The sequence below is a fragment of the Neovison vison genome, chromosome 13 (genome assembly GCF_020171115.1).
Source record: "Neovison vison isolate M4711 chromosome 13, ASM_NN_V1, whole genome shotgun sequence".
NCBI lineage: Eukaryota > Metazoa > Chordata > Mammalia > Carnivora > Mustelidae > Neogale > Neogale vison.
The window spans coordinates 105,575,431-105,589,209 of NC_058103.1; the positions used below are offsets into that span (position 1 = coordinate 105,575,431).

The 13,779-nt window shown below is 49.4% G+C and overlaps 1 protein-coding gene across 4 annotated transcripts in view; it reads right to left on the minus strand.

Moving 5' to 3' along the window:
• Positions 1-238: 238 nt before the first annotated feature.
• DAPK2 (death associated protein kinase 2) overlaps positions 239-13,779 on the minus strand; it is a 118,807-nt gene continuing 105,266 nt past the window's right edge. For 3 of the 4 annotated variants that reach the window (XM_044229880.1, XM_044229883.1, XM_044229882.1), the window contains exon 10: positions 10,728-13,679. In XM_044229880.1, the coding sequence (XP_044085815.1) occupies positions 13,071-13,679 (609 nt within the window). In that variant the 3' untranslated portion in view covers positions 10,728-13,070. Of the gene's footprint in view, positions 409-3,105; positions 3,190-3,284; positions 3,375-10,727; positions 13,680-13,779 lie in introns of those variants that run through there. The other variant, XM_044229884.1, reaches the window with a different exon arrangement.

The following is a 13,779-nucleotide window of genomic DNA, read 5'->3' on the forward strand; positions in this document are numbered from 1 at the left end:
CCCTCATCCTGTGAGGAAACCTGCCGGAGTCTGACCTTTCCCCCATGGTGATGATGTTCATTGACATTGTTTTCTCAAGTCCACACGTCATCCCAGGTTCTGAGGTTGGAAGACAGGTGAAAGCCTGTTTTATGGAGAATAAGAGCTTGGGGACGTTGGGGCCTCCTCCTTAGGAGACAGCCACTGCTCCCAGGGGCTCCTTGCTCCTCCCTAAAGTCTTCTGAATCCCACAGGCCCATCTGTCTTGCAAAGCTTTCAGGGATACAGAATGCCTGGGCACTGGTAACGAGAGGGGACCCAGAGTCTGCGCAGAGAGAGCCGGGCCAGCTAGGAGGTACTGCTCCTCCTCCGGGAGTGGAGAGCTTTCCTCTTGGCGATGTCCTCCTCTGTGTCACTCTCACAATTCCTCTGGAAAAAAAAAAAAAGAGGCCCAGGGCAAGGGGGTCATGAGAGGCCAGGGACAGGGTTGTGCTGGGCAGCCCGGCTGACACACCCGGGCCAGGGTCCTATAAGCCAGGGAGGTGGATATTGAGGCGAAGGCTGTTGCTCTGTCTGGAGTCTTGAGGGGGATTGGGTGGGGGTGGGGAGGGACTTGAAATGGGGCCAGACCAATTGCCTGGAGGCCTCCTTCCCAGGAGGAAGGAAAGCAGGCAGCACATCTAAGAGAAACCAGGCACCAGGAGAACCCAAATCATAACAACAATCAAGATAATATCTGGTGTTTGTTGTAGCTGCCACGTAACAGTTGACAGGTCTCCCAAACTCAGCCTGGAGAGAATGGGGGGCAGGGGTGAGCCACAGGGATCTCCCCAAGCTCTGATGGGCCGCTGCCCCACACCCACTCTGCTCTGACTGGCTCAGGCTGCTCTTCTGGCTTTTGTGCTCCATCTTTATGAAAGGGGAAAAATAGTAAAGTGTATTCCATGGCTGAACCAGAGTCAAGGCAGCCATCCTAGAGATCACAGTGCCTTTTTTATTCAGGTCATATCAGTCTAATCAAAAATTTTTTGAAGATTTTATTTATTTATTGGTCAGAGAGAGAGCACACAAGCAGGGGGAGTAGCAGGTAGAGGGAGAAGCAGGCTCCCTGCTGAGCAAGGAGCCTGATGCAGGACCTGAGCCACACATGAGATCCCAGTCTAAACAAATTACTAAAATTTATTAAGAGAGGTACTAATCCAGAATGATTTCAGTGTCTCATAAATACTCGGTTGTTAGATGTTCAATTTTAAGGGTGCCTGAACAAAAGAACTTATCATCATCATCGTCATCATTATTTAAAGGAAATTTCCTCTGAGAAAACTGTATAATAGATGTCTAGGACCCAAGCCTTCCTTTTCCACTTGTAGAATGAGGCATTGGGATGATGGCACTGAATGTTTAAGTAAAAAGAAGGCTATATTTAAAAATGTGTGCACAAGGACAAACATTAAGAAAGAAATTTACAGGGGTGCCTGGGTGGCTCAGTTGTTAAGCATCTGCCTTTGGCTAGGTTATGATCCCAAGGTCCTGGGATTGAGCCCTACATCCGGCTCCCTGATCCACAGGAAGCCTGCTTCTCCCTTTCCCACTCCCTCTGCTGTGTTCCCTCTCCTGCTGTATCTCTCTCTGTCAAATAAATAAATAAAATGTTTTTTAAAAATTAAGAAAGAAATTACATTCTTTCAACTATTCTCTGGTCCTGTCTTCCCATGGCCTCCATCATATCAGAGCAACTCACTTGCCATGTGCCTTCCTGGAGCATTCTCTCTCTCTTTCCTTCTCCTGGCCTAAGCCAGTTGGAAATCCAAGGTCAAGATTAACTTTAGCCAAGTACATCCTGGACCAAGCCTGGCTATAACAATAAAAATAACTCAAGCTCTGCTGAATAGCAATTTTTTAGCATGAGTCAGAGCCAAACAATGAAAAAGTAAGCTGAGGGAAAGTCTGCCTGTCATTAACAGGGATTTTCAGAGGGAAAGTCCAGTCCCCTTGAACAACAGGTGAGGAGAGCCATCAGAGAAGGGACACGGCTTTGCCAAAGCCACACAGTTGCTTGGGGCCTCTTGTGCCACAAATCCTCAAATCAAGGGTAAGAACCAACAAGAGCTTCAGCTAACGAAAGTGGACCCCAGGACCTGGCGCAGAGGGAGGTCCCGGGATGCAGCCCGAGCACTGCATGTTCTGGGACTGTTCAGGGCTCACGGCCCCATCTGTCTTAGGCAGCTGCCCTTCCTGTGCCATCCTAGACACTTCTGGGGTCTCCCCACTTTGATGAGCAACAGGGAGCATCAGTCCCAGGGACCTCTATGGCCGAAACACTAACTGCATTCAAAAGCACTTGGCACTGTATGTTAGACTACAGGGAGATTTTACACAATCACAACTGTGAATACACACTGAGCACTTCTAATGCCAGGCTCTAAGGATAGGTCCTTATTTAGTCCTCGTGACTACTCTACGAGGTAGGAACTGTTGTTAACCCCATTTTACACAGGATAGCATTTTGGCACAGAGAGGTTAAGTCATTTCCTCAAGGTCACACAGCTAGAAATGGCCAATATGAATTCTGAAAGTCTAGTTCCAGAGGCCACGCTCCTGATCAGAGTAAGTTCATTTTAAATGTACATGAATAGTTATAAGCTAGTCAAATATCATCTAAATATTGTTGTTGTTGTTGTTGTTGTTATTGATGGCAATCTAAAGCAAAACAGAAATGGACAAATTGAAAGACAAATATTAAGCTTCCATTCTACAACAGATCTTTGGATTGCCAGGAATATATTTTGGGTTGACTCTGGTAGTTGCGTTATTCAGAGCCCTCAAGGTCTCCAGCAGGCCACAAGTCCTCAGGGAAAGACTGGGGCAGTAAAGTCCCTTCGACGGTCCACTAGGCAAAGATTCAAGATCCTCCAGAAGCCCATGCTGCCCCCTTAGAGTGCTCCCCTCCCAGGACTGCCCCAGAGGTCCCCCTGAACATGCAGCCTCCGCCAATTGCACAGTGCAGAGGAGGACAGGACGAGCAGAACCGGTGGGAAATAGTTAGCACCCACCTGATCCCTTCCACCCCCGAGCTCCAGGCCACCCCAGAATCCTGCCCAACAAGAGAACTCTGCATTTCCCTACCAGATCCTCATCTGGCTGCAGGTGCACCTTCTTCATCAGGGTACGGGTGAGATGGTTGCACAAGGAGACGATGCTGAAGGAGAGCTGAGGGAGAGAGGAGGAGAGAGGGACTGCCAGTTGAGACTGTGCACAGAGACCCGCCGGGGTCCCCTGCTCCCCACCTCTTAACCCTGACACACCTTCCATCGCCTGCGGACATACTGCTTCTTGAAGTTCTCCAGGTTGACCACAGACTCCCTGCGGACCAGGGCTTGCTGGTTGTCCACCGGCTGGGAGACAAAGCAGAGTTTGGTGGCTGATGTTGGGCTTGGGTCGGCAGCCACCCTGCTCTCCAAACCCCCAGCCACATAGCGTCCTTAGCCTGACTCTGCCACCTCCCCCTAGGGCAGGGCATGCAGGGGACATTGCATTGAGGCCAAAGGTTGCAGATGTCTCAGCTGTTCCTGAGATGCCCCTGGGGGCCCTGAGCTATATTATAACACAGCCAACACACACTCTGGCTGGGCAGGAGCCGCGTCCCCCCAGAGCGTAAGAACGGGAGGCAGGGCCTTCAGGCATTGCTCACTTTGGGGAAGGGTCATCGGACAGCAGTCTAGGATGCCCACTGTGTGCTGGGCTGCCACTGGGCTTAGTAAAATAGAGGGCAAATAGAACATCAGGACTCTGTTCACAAGTAAACTGAAGGAAACAGGGGCTTCGGTGGCAGGGGAGAGGAAATGGGATGTAGAGTTGCCTTTCACAGCTTGGCCGTTAAAGCTCAGCTTAAATCCTGACTTCTCCAACAACCCAGGCCTGGCTTTGCTAAGCCTCAGTTTTCTCATCTGTATTATGGGGGTAGTAGCTTTATTAAGGTACAGATGACATATAAAAAAATTGGACATATTTAATGTACACAATTTGATGAGTCCATTCCCCCTTGAATTCCTCCCTTCCTGTAAAACAAGGTTTTCCTAGATCAAAAGACAGCTTTCAGAGGTTCTATGAACCTCCCAAAATGGTTTGCAAATTTTAGTGTGTAAACTTATACATGAATCTTTGGGGAAGCATTATTCATAATAGCCAAAAAGTAGACACAACTGAAATGTGCACCACCCGATGAGTGAACAAAATTCCATACAATGGAACATAATGCAGAAATATTATTCATAATATAGTTGACCTTCAACAATGCAGGGGTTAGGGCACTGAACCCTAAGACAGTCAAAAACAAACATATAACTTTTGACTCCCCCAAAACTTATCCACTAATAGCCTCTTGTTGACCAGATTTTTTTTTTTTTTTTTAGTATATGTGCTGCCGAAGCGAGCACCTCTTGTTGACCAGAAACCTCCCTGATAACATAACAGTCAACTGACATGTTTTGTATGTTATATGTTTTATGTACTGTATTCTTAAAATAAAGCAAGCTTGAGAAAATTATAAGGATGAGAAAATACATTTACAGTGCTGTACTGTGTTTGGAAAAAATAATGTGGACCCCCGCAGTTCAAACCTGGGTCCACTGTTCTGACAGATGCTACAATGTGGATGAACCTTGAAAATATTATGTTGAGGGAAGGAAGCAAGACACAAAAGGCCACACATATTGTATGATTCTATTTTCATAAAATGCCCAGAAGAGGCAAATTGATAGAGACAGAAATGAGATTGGTAATGGCCAGGGCTGGAGAGAGGGGTTGCTGGAAGAGGATTCTGAGGGGGTATGAGGTTTCTTTTTGTTGTGACAAAATGTCCTGGAGTTGGATGGTGGTGATTTTTGCACAACCTTGTGAAGATACTAAAGACTACTGAATTGTATTGTTTTAAACGGGGAATTTTAGGGTATGTGAATTGTATCTCAATAAAAAATTTAATTTAATGGGTGTGTACAGGCAGGCTGTTCTTCCAAGGAGAGCAGATAGAATTCATCCATTCTCGGAGAACTCTGTGACCCCAAGAAAATGAACTGCTGGAGGTGATCCATAGGGGCCCATCCCCTGAGGATTTTTCTCTCTGCTCTGACAGGCTCCTCACAGCAATGCCTCATGTGGCTTCCCAGAGAATGCTGAGTGACACAGCTCGTGGGTTCCTGAGCGCTGGTCTTGTCTCTCATCCATAATGGAGCACTCCTCCATTCTCCATGTCTCTCATCCATAATGGAGCACTCCTCCATTCTCGATTTCTCATCATGGCCCTCCGCACTGGGGAAGCCGACGCATTAGGTCCCCACACAGCTGGGGACCTAAAATCCAGCAGGAGGCGCACTTTCCATGTCCACCCATTCCTGCCCTTGGAAGGCCCCCATGTGTTTCAACGCCCAGTTCAAACATGTCCATTCCCCAAGACAGCTTCCGAAAAGCAATGCCTCCCTCCCCGCCATAACCGAAACACAGGTGGGCTCCCTGAGTATTTCTCCCCAACCTTGGCCAGCTCTGCAGTGGGGCCGTCTCCCTAGCGAAAAACAACTGGAGGGCACAGAAAGAATTTTCTTCATGGTTTTATCAGTGTCCTCTGCCCCACCTCCTCCCCACCCTGAGCATACACTGGTAGGTGCTTAACAACTGTATTCTTAGTTTCCCCGAGTTGCTGAAGAGACACCTGACCCTGCTCACTGCTGCCAATGACGCGCAGGCGCCTGGATCAGCAGCCACGATACCATGGCTCCCCCAGGGCTCTGCCTGGGAGTCAGCACAGCTCTGTGGGGGTCAGGGAGCAGGGAGGAAAGTGTGCATACCCTTGACATTGGAGGGGGGATGAGAAAGCCAGGGGCTGTTCACTCTCCCGAATTAAAACACTCTTTGGGCCAAAGAGTGAGGAGGAATGAGGGGAAGTGAAGGAGGAAGATGGAGAGGGAAGAGATGAGAAGAGGATGAGGCCACGGAAGGGACCATGCGGCTGATCTCCCCTAGCTCTTTCCTTAATTGCCTCTCACCTCCTGTGCTGCATCTACAAGCCCAGTCCTGGGTCTAGGTCTCACCCGAGGGCAGAGCCTGACTTTTCACTGTATCAAAGCCTTCCAGCAGCTTCTTCCCTGCACTCTTGATGGAAACCAACAAGCTCACCAAGATCCCAAGGCCTGTACCATCTGGGTCCTTCTCCAACCTGATTTCCTCCCTTTCTCCTTTCTTTTGCTGTGGCTCCTCCAGTCTGCTTGCTGGCTCAGGAACCCAAAATCTCAGGGTCTTTGCCCTTGCTCCTTCATACATTCACTTTGTCACTTTGTTCAGTCTTTGCTCAAACGTCACTTCCTCAGGAACCCTTCCTTGACTACTCTGTATCAAACAGCATCCCAACTGCCCCATACAATGCACTGTGCCCATACCCTACTTCTTCACAACAGGTCACACTACCTGACATTTTATTCTGTACTTATTTGTTTTTTGTTACTCTCTCTCTCTCTCCTGCATCTCCTTTCCAGGGTGATTTCCTGCCTCCCCAACCCACAGAACATTTCCACCCCTAACTTCACTAATGTCTGCATTCACTTTTGAGCCTCGGGCCTGCCGGGAACCCTTGTACTTTACTTGGAGAGTCTGATGAGGGATCAGCAGACTCTGGGAGGGAAGGGACCTCTTCTTATCCACTTGCTGATCAGTACTCTTGTCAGAATAGAAATGCCCAAACCCCATGGCTGGAAGGTCAACATATAGTTGGGGGAATCCCTTTAATAGGCATCCTATCTTCCAACTGGTCCAGCAGTGCCATCCATGGAGCAGAGGAGCCCAACTAAAATATGGGGTGGGGTGACCACTCCCAGGGGCCATTAATAGAAGGTGATGCAATTGCTTCTAGGGCCCAGTCTATGTGCTACACAAACAGCACGAACTCTGAGAAGAGGGCCAGTCAGGCATAAATCTGTCAGGCTGGCCTTTCCTGATCAATGGGTCTCCTTGGTTGCTAAGAGGCTCATCACATGCTGACACTACCATCGAATCTTTGAAAGTCAGAGGCATAAATTCTGCAGTGAAATCTGTTCCCGGAAGGAATGTGGCACTTCTGATTCAGTGAGGGTGTTGGGGGGATGGGGCTGTGTTCTGCCTTCTCCTGGCCCTTCCCTCCCTGCGAACACACACTACCTACCTTCCACACTCAGGTCCTTTGGCTAGAGCATGGGCAATTCTGACCAGACTCCTAGGAGTATGTTTAGTGTCTCGGAAAAATGTCGGGAAAGGAAGCAAGAGGAGAGAACACTGTGGCTGAAGTCAGGTTTTGTTTATGGAGACGCAAATGGCCTTGGAAAAGTCCAGCAGGGTCAGCACCAATGCCCACAGAGCAGAGAGATGGTATAGCAACTATCCCCCAGGCACAAAAAAGGAACTCTCTTTATAAGAAGAGACACTCCAGATTTTTTCTCAGTATCAGACCTCCTCTAGAAACTGCAGACAGATTGCAACTTCTCAAACCTCCATCTGTGCCGTTTCTCCAGCTCCATCCTCCACGGAAAGTCAAGGACACCTGAGCACCCACTTCCCTCTCCAGCCTAGGTCTGTCTGTCTCCAACCCCACCAATCTCCCCGAATCCAGTCTCTCTATAGGTGGCACCTCCAACTCGCCCTTTTGGGTGCTAGACCCTGGGCCCTACTGCTTCTCACCTCCCAGTCTTCCCAGGAAAGGAGAACGTGAAGCTTCTGAGAGCCTGAGTGTCTGCCTCCTAATGCATGGATGGGGAGAGACTGTGTCTCCAAAGGTCATCCTGTACTGAAGAAGCCAGTGAAAAGCAGTAGGAACGCCCCCTTTCCTTGCCTGACCTGGTCTCACTTCTCTGAGTTAGGTCTCTGTACTTTTAATCCTCTTTCCAGGACCTTCAGTTTTCTGAGCAATTTTTGGTCCCCAGGAAACGTTTCCAAAGCTCTCCCCCCTGTACTCTTAGAGAAGACAGGAGACCTGAGAGATGTCACAGCCAAATGCTACACATGGACTGTGTTTAGATCCCAATTTGAACAAACCATGCACTGCAACAGGACAGCCTGGAGAAAAGTGGGGACATGGGAGTATAAAATATCTATTCGCACGATATCGAGGAATGATTCTTGCTTTTGTCAGGTGTGATAATGGTACAAGAGTAGCATTAAAAAGAAAGCGCTTAGAAATTCATGCTGAAGATGAGTGAAATAAATAAGTCTAAAGTTTGCTTTCAGATAGTGCAGAAACAGCAGAGTGCAGCAGAGAAACAGAGGGGAGATCGCTGGCCGTGACTAGCTCACTGCTGAAGCTGGGCAAGAGGTATCTGGAATTCACTATGCCATTCTGGATATTTGTGAAAATTTCCCATAACAAAAAGTTCAAAATGAAAATAGCCCCTCTGTTAAATCTCTGTAAATCCCCTCTTTTATCTCCATTTTACAGGTCCAGGCTCCTGACCCCAATCTGAGCTCATGCCCATCCCCCCCCCCCAATTCTACATGGCATCATCTCAGGCTACAGCTTGGGAAGGAGGTGTTGAGGGGGCGGGGTCCCTCCCTGAGAACACTTCTGCCCCCTGCTGCCCCTCTGACCCTTTCTCAGTCCAAATTCATCTCTACCATTTTCTGGAATACTGGGTACCTCTATTTATGACTCAGCATGGCCCTTCCCATCTCCCAGCTTGGGGTGGGGGTGGGGGTACCATGGTTCCCATCTGTCCCAGACTGAGTGCTTTATTCAGGGGTTGTCTTGTCCTTATCTGTCACCTCCTTCCAGAGCCAGAGCACAATCAGTATTGTCCCAACAAACTGGTTCCTTCTGTTCCTCAAATATGCCCACTGCTGGGTCTCCTCTACAGGGCAAAGAATCTTCTCCACGGGCCAAGAGTTTCGCAGACAAAAGAGAAAAGGCCACAGACATTTCCAGAGACAGACAGTGGGGTTGGAAGCAGGCACACAGCCACCTCCCACACGGGCCAGCTATACTGTGTACCAGAGTGAGGTGGGGGGCCACTGTCTTCATAATCACATGTAGGGGAGGCTGGGCAATGCGGGGAAAGGGCTCGTGGGGGAGACCAGCTTCTCCTGTCATTATCACTTCACTGCCACCGGTTGCCATGCTATCTCCACCTTTTCCAACACAAAGCTGAGCTATCACTTGCCATGCACATTGCCTCAGCCCGGGGGGGACAGGCTCCTGTCTTCCCCAGGTGCCGACTTTCCAGCTTCCTTGGGAGTCCGTAATCTGGAAGATGTCAGCCTCCCCTCCCCAATAGCCCAGCGTGGCCTTTGCACAACCGCTCAATACCTGGTGAATGAAAACTCCTTCACGGCTGATAATGGCCTAGCAGTGCTCCCCAGGCCCGCCTCCCTCTATGTACCAGTGAAACATTCCTTTCCCGACACCCCATCCGGCCACTGTCAGCCCTGTCCTGCCCTTGACTCCACTCTTAAAATGCCAGCTATGCCCAGATGGCAGGGAACCCCGGGTCTCCTCTGGCTGGGCGTTCCACCATACTCCTTGGCCTCTCTCCTTGGCATCAAGTTCTGATGCCAAAGGGCAATAGGAGTCAGACTAGCCAGGTGACAGAGGAAGGTCGCAGTCCCCTCTCATTTCCCTGAAAGACTTGGGGGCATTTCTCAGGTCATTTCGATTTGTGTTCACAAGCTCTTAGTTACAGAGAAGGGTCTGCTTATAAAACATCTAAATAATAAATAGCTACCAATGACCAGACACGAACCGAGAGAGGACAATTCCACGACTGTGAGGAAAACCACTTACAGTTCTGACTCCAGCTCTGCGGATGCCAGCTGGCTGACTCCAGCCAGGTCTTGTCCTGTCAAATGCTGTGAAATGAGGATGTCTGGTGGTTGGCCGCTCAGTACCTCCCAGCACGAGCAGTGAGTGGCCGATGCCACGATTCTGGACTAACCACTTTTCCCTGCCTGTTCCCAGTCTCCTTCATTCAAATCAGCATCAACGCCTTACTCCTTCAGTGCATTTTATGCCGACCTTCACAAGGAAGTTTAACCCGAGTTACTCAACTAGGAACTTCCTTTCCTTAGCAAATCTGGTTGTATGAGGTCAAGTTCTATTGACACGGCCAAAGGGACCTTTTTATAGTTGCAGTGTCTTATCTTATGGCAAATGAGTGCATTACATCTCAAGACAGGGCAAATAAGTTCTTGGAGAGACTGGAGACAGGTCACTTGTACCCAGTCTCCCAGGCAAGGCACAGGTAACGGGGCTTTGCTATCTTCCACTGATTCCAAATACACACTTTTGCGTCTCCGAAATCAGGATTTCTCTTCGAACCAATGGCATCATATCATTACTGTCGGTCCGAAGTGAAGGCAGCTGTTCCAGGAGATAACCACACCGCTTCTGCCAGACCTTAGGGGGCCCCCAACCTCAGACCATGTGACATCAGATTCTCTGCTTGAGGATCATTCAGATCACACCGATTGGGCAAATACAGAAAGTACACCTACGTGAGGACCACCCACCTGGGCTCCTCTTCTCTAGCATTACGAATGAAACACACAGGGGCGCCTGGGTGGCTCAGTGGGTTAAAGCCTCTGCCTTCCGCTCAGGTCATGATCTCAGGGTCCTAGGATCAAACCCGGCATCAGGCTCTCTGCTCAGCAGGGAGCCTGCTGACTCCTCTCTCTCTGCCTATCTCTCTGTGTACTTGTGATCTCTGTCTGTCAAATAAATAAATTTTAAAAATCTAAAAAAAAAAAAAAAAAGAATGAAACACACATTTCCTTGCTTTCCCTTTTTGCACGATGGCTTTATTTCAGCTTGCCCTCTCAGGGAGGGTGTCCCGGCTTTGGTGGGGAGGTGAGGCGGTCTCCTATCACACCTGGCTTTTTTCTTTCTTATATTTGGTATGTAAAATAATAATGCTTCGTATATTTAATGAAAATATGGTTTCTTACATTTGATGGAAACTGTTTCTGTTACAAATATTATATGTGATATTTGAAATGATCTAGCATGATAATGGAAACAGAGGTAGGTTTGCATGTAGGTTCTCATGTCTCGCCCCAAACCACTTGCCCTTTGTGTCACTCATTGGCCATCCCCTCCCCATCCCCTGGGTGCTCAAAGCTTGGGGTCACCCAGCTCTGCAGGTGTTAACTAGCCTGGCATCCATCATGGCTCCCCAAGACTCTTGGGATGAAGGCAGAGCTCTTAAATTTGGCAAAGTACCACTGGTCATGACTTCTCTCCAGCCACATCTATACCACCTGCCCACCCTACCCTCTCCCTTCCAGCTTCCATGCCCTCTCCACCACCAAGCCCTGGCCCTGACAGCTCTGTTGTCAGGAACACTTCTTTCTCCCTGTTTTGCTTCCCAGACCTCGCCTCCAGCATCACTACCTCAGGGAGGCCTTCCCCAACTAGATCAAACCCCACTACTGGCTACGCACATTTCTTTCATAGCATGTGTTCCACATACACTCTTGTGCTTGTAGAATGTTCTTGATTAACGTGGGAATCCTTTACCTGACTGTGAACTCCATGAAGGCAGGAGATGAGCCCGTTTTTACTCAACATTGTAACTCCAGTGCCAATGGCCTGGCATTGCCTGGAAGTTGGCATGTGCTCAAACATTATTGAGCCTGGCAGTTGGCATGTGCTCAAACATTATTTGTCAGTAGATGGTTGGGTGACCCTGGGCATCTCTGCTCTGGAAGCAGAGAGTAAACTCCTGGAGCCGGGGGCGGTTCCCACTGATTGTGGCCTTGGGCAAGTCAATCTCTCTGTTTCCATATCTCCAGATTGGGAATAACACTTATCCTGCCTTTCTGACAAGGGTGTTTTGTGAGTCTGTAAAGTCACTTTGAAATGATACCATCTGGTCCCTCATGCCCAAGCTTCTAGCCCAGTGCCGGGCCCACACTTCACCACATTCTGTCCATATGAGCTGGCTGACCAGCTCCTCCAGGGAGATGACCTCACAAAGTCCTCAGGGAGGGGTGCTCAAAGCTTGGGGTCACCAGGGGACCCTTGAGCTTGAGCTTCCCAATCTTAAACTCTCATAGAGTTTCTCAGCCCTTTCAGGGCCCCAATGCCCTAAGTACATAAGAAAAGGGACCTTCTTGTCGATTCCTTTTGGTCTTCATTCCTAAAACAAGGTTGGGACCTTTGGCCAGAAGGGGGAAAGGGTGGGGGAAGGGGGAGATCCTGCCCCTTGCCTCCTGCTTGGCACACTGATCTGCAGACAGGGACAGGGCTGGATAGGAACAGCGAACAGCACACTTCAGGACCCACTTCTTGGGACAATCATCTAAAGCTATGGGCCATTCTACTCTACCTGGCAGAATACATGAACTAGATGAAGTTGTTAACTTTACCTCTGGAGCTGAACATTACTGCGAAGGTGGACACTTACAGCAAAGTCTCACTATTGCTTCCCATAGACTTCATCTGTATCAACCAGCTACGAAAGACCTTGAGGATGTCACTTTCCCTCTCTGTATCAATTTCCTCAATAGTTACGTGGAAACAGTAGTAACAACAATGCTAATATCACCCACCTTCCTGTTCACAGAGTTCTTTTAAACATCAAAGACATAAGTGTTCCTAAGTGAAAAGTCAGTGCCAGTAAAAGGTAATATTTTCTCTATGCATTTTAATCCCTCCTTCCATAGCAGGAAAGCAGCACACTGGTTTATTGTTATTCCTAAATTAAGGCAAAGATTCCTCAAGGTCTGCAGTCCCAAAGGCACAGAGGTGGGAAGTGAGATGCGAATGAATCCAAGATCACAAATCAATTCTCGAGCATCCCCCTAGGGCCAGCCACCCTCCCTCCATTGTGGAGGGGTATTGACTCGCAATTGTTTCAACAGCCTGGCCTCTGCCAGCCACCCTTCCAGAAATCCAGGCTGGTGAGAGGAGGTGCAGAAGGAATAACTAGCTAGCACCTTCCTGGTTCTGGATCCTGTGAAGGGGGTGGAAGGCTCTGCTACAGACATACACCCCGCAGGCTAATTCTAGCTGACGTCCTGGCAGGGTGCTCAGAAGCATGCTTCTGCAAATCCTCCGGGATGCATCACGGACTAGATTCTGGTACTCAGGGCTTCAAGCTGGCCAAGGCTTCCTTGCCGGCTGATCTGTCGAGCAGCTCCACTAGGGACTCCCTGGCATCCCTGTGGAACATGGAGCCCAGGCCATCTGTGTTCCTATCCTCCAGCTGGAAGCTGCCTGCCAGTTCCTGGATCCACTGTAGGTCTGCTGAGAGCTCCTGCCTTAAAGCTTCAAACTGTGTCTGCAGATGGTCCAATTTCCTGGCCATGCTTCCGAGGCCCGCTCCTGTGGCCTGGAGGTCTTCTCGAAGGAGCTTCTTCAAGGACTCCACTTTGCGGAACTCATACTTGAGCTGGGAGAGGTCGTGCCGGGCATTCTCACTCTCCTCTCGGTACCAAGCTTCCTTCTCATTGTATATGGAGACTAGGGCCTCCACGTCATCCTGGATGGTGTTGTGGGTCCCTGCCAGGGTACGGCAGCCCTGGTCGACCTGTGCCACGTCCTCTACTACGCGGGCGAAACGCTCGAAGTTGACGTATGTATTATTGGGGGGCATGCTCGAGTGGCATTTAAGGGTGTACTCTCTCAGGCGCTTGGTCTTCAGCTGGGTGGGCTCTGTCTTCTGCTGTTCCTGGGCTCTGACTTCTCCTTTGGACTAGTGGGTATTTGGATAGAACAGCCAGAATTAAGTTGATGCCCGATCCAAAGGGCAGTTCAAGGTGCAGGCAGAAGGCACACAAGCAGCCTTGTAGTCA